Below are 6418 nucleotides of genomic sequence, written 5' to 3'. Positions count from 1 at the left end.
ACTGTCGTGGAATATATACAAATAAACTGTTAACAGTTGATTTGAGTAGGGCGTGATCATGAGTCTTTCTAATGTATTCAAGGAGTTTAAATTGTAATGTTGAGGGTAGTGATCACTCATTGACTCTCTACACTAACTCACGTTAAATTTAAGTGGACGTTTTGTCACAGTTCATGATAGTATTCAGATGTTTAGAGATCAGACAACATAAATAAAAACAATCTATCTTCTTTAGGCTCATATAGCAGTCCAAGCAATGACAATGATGATTGTTTCACTATTTTTGCTAGAAATTTCTTTAAGGATATTTTCCTCTGGGTACGAATTATAATAAGTCTTATACAACTTTTTTACGATTGTTATCATCATTTGCTAACCCGTGTACGAAATACTCGCTGACGAGGAATATGCGACTTATTTCATACTATGCACTTCTATATGATTTTTAGAAAATTATTTTTTAAAAAGTGGCTGGAGGTTTTTGATCTTGTCATAATTTTGATCTCATTTGTTGTAACAATCGTTTACCTGTCGATAACATTTCAACATAACAGTTATGCCAAGTAAGTATAGAATCAAACTGACGTATATGTAATGATATTTCTGTATAGAAATAATAATAAGTAAAGTCATCCAAAACTAGCTGAGAGCCTGAGATAGAAGTGGATCATCTCATTTTCAGACTTATCATTATTGGTCGTCTTGTGAGAGTTCTCTTATTTTTCCGTATTGTTGCTGATAAACAACAGTTTGAAAGAGCGTCCCGGAGGATGGTAAGAGACCTTCCATTCTGCATGCGTATGCATGGTGACACGTGGGTGTGTTAAACACGATATGTGCATGACAACTATATACTGCAATTTCTGTAAAAAGTCTAATATAAATCTAATATGCAACATGCTCTATTTAATCTATTGTTTTTGTGTTCATATCGATCTATTCGTCAATTTGCAGGTTTCTCAGAATAAGAGGAGGTACAGAAAAGACGGCTTCGATCTAGACTTAACATACGTCACAGGTATAGTAAATATGAATGTAACTTAATGACAATTGCAGGATAAGGAAAGGTTACAAGTTACAACCCTAGCAATAGTTGATAGTTTCCATTTTGCAATTGCTTCCTACATTTCTAGAAAATGTTATAGCGATGTCGTTTCCATCGTCCGGAAAATATAAGTTGTACAGAAATCCTATTTCAGTAAGATTTGTTTTATTATCTACGTGCATGCATGTGCTAGTCTTACAATGGTATTTTGTGCTCATTGATCGTTGAACTTAGAAGTTGACAAGTTGTGTTTCCATGACTGATTCGAAGGAGTCAATGTCTTTGTGATCCTCAATGAGGGGATTTGCTAGATTTCGAAGACATGTACATCTGTATTTATGACAATCATGCGATTATCTTAGCTGAAGTTTTGTAATGTTGTTGAACCATACCGCATGTCGTGGTTCAACTAATTAAATGATATTTCAAACCTAGGAGGTGTCGCGATTTTTTGAGACAAAACATCCTGGTCACTATAAAATCTATAATTTGTGCAGTAAGTCCTAATTGTTCTAACTTGTCTAAACGACCATGTTTTGCAACCAGTAAGAATGATACCAAATTTCGTTGGCTCGTTGCCTGTCTTTTGTTTATAGGTGAAAGAGGATATGATCATTCCATGTTCAAAGATCAAGTGTATCGCTTGAAAATTGATGATCATAATGTTCCAAAAATTAAGGTTAATCTTCTTCTATTACTTATTTCTGTGAAATGTTCTTGTATGAATTTTACTGAATTGGATGAAGTGCACTAGCTTGATTGCAAGCTTGCATCCCGTTTTAGACAATTAGTGGAATTTTGCAACGACGTTAGACAATGGTTAAATTCTGATCCCGAAAATATTGTGGCTATGCATTGCAAAGGTGGAAAAGGTGCATTCCATTGTTTTTTTAATTGATTTATACACTAAGAAGAAGAAACAAAATGACTGTATTTTTTTGCATGCATTCTGACATTGTAATTTTTTGTTCCGCAATAGGACGAACTGGAACTGCAATTTGTACTTGGCTTCTGGCCTGTGGAAAATTTAGAGTGTCCCAGGTACTTATAACGGAATATATTACAGATATACACACAATTATGACTGAATTATTGAAGAAATGTATGACATAATTTTCAGGAAAGTTTAGAATACTTTGGTAAACGTCGTACTGATCTAACTGTGGGGAAAACATTCCAAGGTGTTGAAACTCCAAGCCAGGTACGTTACACATGGCATGGTTGTTGGCGACATTTTTCTGCATGCCCATATGAGAGATCGCATGCATTGTATATTCTGACTGTTCATGTGTTATAGAGTCGTTTTGTTGGATATATGGAGAAAATAATATACGATTTGAACTGGAATGTACCAGAAGCTATTCCAAGAAAAATTTCTCACATAATAATTGAAGGCATTAAGAGTACGTTTGTTATTATAGAAATATTTTTATATAAAAAGACATATATGAAATTCGGAATTGCCAATTTTCATAACGCAACATTATATTGAACAAGTCTTGTACATTCATAGGTGTTGGAAATGGTAACGGCAGTGACTTACGTTTACAAATAATAATTGATGGCCAAGTTACTTTGGAAAGACCGGTAAACGACAAGTTGGGGCAAAAGGTATCAACGGTATAATATTGGAGATTTTTAAATTTTGCATTGAGCTAGTGTATTAACTTTATTTCACCTTCACACCCAGTTCGTTTCCTGTAGGCAGTGTAGGGCCTCTTTCATAAAAGTCGCGCGACTTCAATACAACATAAACCAGTTTTACCTTTTGCAAGTTGGAACATCATTCATAGTTTTGTGTTTTCATTTAGGAGGACTTGAATGATGCATTGGACAAACTAACAATATCTTTGGGAGAAGAATCACCTGTCATTACAGGGGAGACAAAGATAATGTTCTTTTCATCAAATAAGGTTTGTCCTCGTGATTTAGTAAATGAACAGTGGTTTAGTTTTCCTACAATTTCGAGATACTTTAAATAGTCTTATTTGAATATAAATACCATCATTATGGCTAGTAAAGAGTGCATAAATTGCTTTTGTTGCGCTGTCTGGATTATTTATAAAGAAAACTCAGCTTTGGCCTTTGGGATCTTGAAAAAGTAGAAATGAAGTCGTAAAAGGCGAACTAACCAGCGAGTTAAGTTAGGAATAATGAATGACTCTAACGAGAATTTGGGGACAATTAAATACTTTTTAAAGGCAATGCACTGGTGCGTGGTGGCGTGTCAAAGTGACATTAGATAATGCCACGTATACGAGGTTTATGAAAATGAAAAACCAAGTCTGTTTTTAAGCAAAATATCTCATGCATGTAAATAAGAGAGTGTTATAGGTCTCAGGTCTGTGCTGGCGGAATACATCAAGAAGAATACACTCAATTCTTTTACTGTTTCAGAATGTTCCTGTTGGCTATGACAATTGTGCTTTTTACTTCTGGTTCCACACAGGATTTATACAGGAAGACAGGTAAACCAATAATAAAAGTAATTGTGTGAGATAGGATTTACATCCATCTCAAAGTGTTTTCGTTTCTTTTCAGTTTACTGCTGACAAGAAACGAGTTGGATAATCCCCACAAAAAGAAAACCTGGAAATCTTTCCTCTCCAATTTTTCTGTCAAATTGAAATTTTCACATTAACAAATCACTCTGAATAATTTCACATTCACAATTTAAATTTTGATAATGTGTAAATAATTGTTGTAAAACTCTATATAAACAAAAATAAGTGTAAATAAATAAATTATTATTATGATTCAAAAGGTTGATTAATAAAACAATTTAATGAATATCAAATAGGGTGAACATTTTTGCAGTGAGTGAAGACTAATTTTTTTTCCTAACAATGATGAACAATGTTTAAAAGCTCAGTATGGCTATGGCAATGATGGCACCCACTGAAACCATAGGGACGGGGGTTAAAATACCTGGGCCTTTGTGTGCATAATTTGGTTAGGGTTGTGACAAAGCTAGCGCATGTCAAATTATTGATGTAAGAAAATACTTCGAATTTTTCCTGCTATATTTCTTGAGTTAAGAAATACTAACATAAATTAATAAATAAATCAGTTGATGTTAAATCTATCCACTGATCTGGATAAAACACTGCAGTGTGATGATGTGAGTTTGAGTACTTTTCCTAGCTGTTTTGAATAAATATGCAGGTCAAAGGTCAGATTTTCACTATTAGAACATGTATAGTAATTGAACAAACTACAAGAAATTGGAAACACCATTTATTTTGTGTTTTATAAAATGTTTGTCTTGAATTTCAAAATTTTAGGATACCATAGTATATAAGCTGCAATAGGGAACTAACCCTAAACCAACTCCTAAGCTTGAATACAGGTATGCCATTATTTTTTACTTAAAAAAATTATTTACACATAATTTATTTATAGCTCTCCCAAACAAGCATAAACACAATTTTTTTTCACCAGGTGCATGAAAAAATCATGCAATTGTAAAATCTATTTCTTCGGAGACAATTTTTTTTGTTACGAATGCTAATTACCCCTCCTGGCCAACCCAGAGTTCCCGAGAGTGTACTTGTAATAGTTATATATCTGTTTTATTTGTTGCTGGCAAAAGAGCAACAATGTCCATGCAAATCCTTTTCTGCTTCAATAAGTAGCAACAATAGCTTGAAGAAAACAGGAGTTGGATTGCACCTATACTGTGTATATTCAACTGCTATTTTGCTTATTTTCCACTATATGATTTGATTTGAATTGCTTCAAGCCCAACTTGTTTAGCTCGTTCAGATGATGCCTTCACTGCTTCCATAAGTGCACCTCGGAATCTGGCCCTTTCTAATGCAAATATACCTGCAATTGTTGATCCACCTGCTGAACAGACATTGTCTTTTAGTTCGCCAGGATGTTGTTTTGTTTCTAAACCATCTTAGCAGCACCAGAGACTGCTCTTGCAGCAAGCTGAATAGCATCTTGTCGATTCACGCCAGCCTCTACAGCACCATCAGCAAGTGCTTCAATAGCCAAATACATATATGCAGGTCCACCTCCAACCAATCCTGTCATAACGTCCATCAACCCTTCCGGAGTTTCAAAACAATATCCCACTGATGAAAATAAGTACATCATCGTTTCATAATCTTCTTCTTCCATAAACCGACCCTGACAAAATGCTGTGGCTCCTTCACGATATTCAACAGCAAGGTTTGTCATCATTCTCGCAACTCGGGATCGACCTGGTAGTTCATTTTGTATTGAACGTAAAGTTACCCCAGCCGCTGGAGAAATAATTAAATGATCTCGTGTTACCAATGGAGCTATTTCTCGTACAACGGAGTGTAGAGTTTGCGGTTTAACAGCGAGAATAATGACAGAGTTATCTTTAACAACGGCTTTATTGTCTGTGGTAACAGGGCAACCAATGTCTCGAAAGGCTTCGATATCACGTTCTGTGGGTGCGCTAGCTATAACATCTTTGGCTGTCACAATCCCTGCTCGTATAAACCCCATAGTTAATACACGAGCGAGCTTTCCTGCGCCAACAAACCCGACTTTATTCACGCTCATCACGATAGAAGTTTTAATACGACCCTCTGAACCTAAATCTCTAACCGATAGAATGACGAAATAATGATACACGTGTACTTATAGAAGAACTTCATATTATCATAACAAAATATCTTTATGTTTATTAGCCAATCACCGTCGAGTTTATAAATAGCAAGGTTTTCTCGGTCACACCAGGTCACGACTGCTGTTACAATTATTGTATGCATAGAACGTAAAGAATTCAAAGCGATGCCATAAATTTGCCAGCGTGCCACTGCAATAACAAATGTACGTATCACGTTCTCTTATGCAAATTTTGATGAGGATTGTGTGAAGAGACACCGCGGTAATTGGTAAAATTGAAAAATACTTAGCCGCAATTCTCAATACTTAGGCTTCAAACTTGATGAGAAAAAGATTTATAAATATTCAAGAAAGTATGTCTTTTGGATAGCGCTATCTGGCTTTCCGGTGTACCTGGTCATTTATGAGAAAGACAAGAAAGTATTGCACGAAATGTAGCGATCATTGTTTGCAAATTATTTTTTCGATCACGTTCTTTTCTTCCCTGCCGTGGCGGCCTTTCAAAATCTCCCCATAAGGTAGTGGTGGGTTTAATTAAAGAACGTGATGGAAAATGTACCTTTGTACGTTGCACGAAATTACTGCTCATAAATGTATGGCTTTCCGAGACAACACATTAAGTATTGGAAAACGAGGTTTTACCGTTAACATCAAATAGGGTGTAACAAAAACACTTCTTAACCTACCGCCTTCGCTATATACAGGACTGAAAATCGAGATTATACCTATTCCCGACTCGAATTTTTCGGTAATTTGCAAATCGTA

The 6418-nt window shown here is 35.3% G+C and overlaps 1 protein-coding gene and 1 pseudogene across 1 annotated transcript; one reads left to right on the top strand and one right to left on the bottom strand.

Annotated features, from left to right (window-relative positions):
* Window positions 1–235: 235 nt before the first annotated feature.
* LOC114545088 (phosphatidylinositol 3,4,5-trisphosphate 3-phosphatase TPTE2-like) lies at window positions 236–3769 on the top strand (the record flags this gene model as incomplete). Its single annotated transcript, XM_028563463.1, has 15 exons — window positions 236–318; window positions 450–563; window positions 683–773; window positions 955–1018; window positions 1134–1198; window positions 1481–1541; window positions 1642–1724; window positions 1812–1917; window positions 2025–2086; window positions 2166–2246; window positions 2343–2448; window positions 2559–2665; window positions 2857–2958; window positions 3443–3513; window positions 3587–3769. Coding segments are annotated over 15 exons (1296 nt in total), but the record flags the coding sequence as incomplete, so codon positions are not given.
* Window positions 3770–4470: 701 nt separating this feature from the next.
* Window positions 4471–5619, bottom strand: LOC114545089 (annotated as a pseudogene).
* Between the last annotated feature and the right edge of the window lie 799 nt (window positions 5620–6418).

This window comes from Dendronephthya gigantea, unplaced genomic scaffold (assembly GCF_004324835.1).
Source record: "Dendronephthya gigantea isolate DGI-Jeju-01 unplaced genomic scaffold, DenGig_1.0 001172F, whole genome shotgun sequence".
In the NCBI taxonomy this organism is placed as follows: Eukaryota; Metazoa; Cnidaria; class Anthozoa; order Malacalcyonacea; family Nephtheidae; genus Dendronephthya; species Dendronephthya gigantea.
This window is presented reverse-complemented; position numbering and strand designations above follow the sequence as displayed.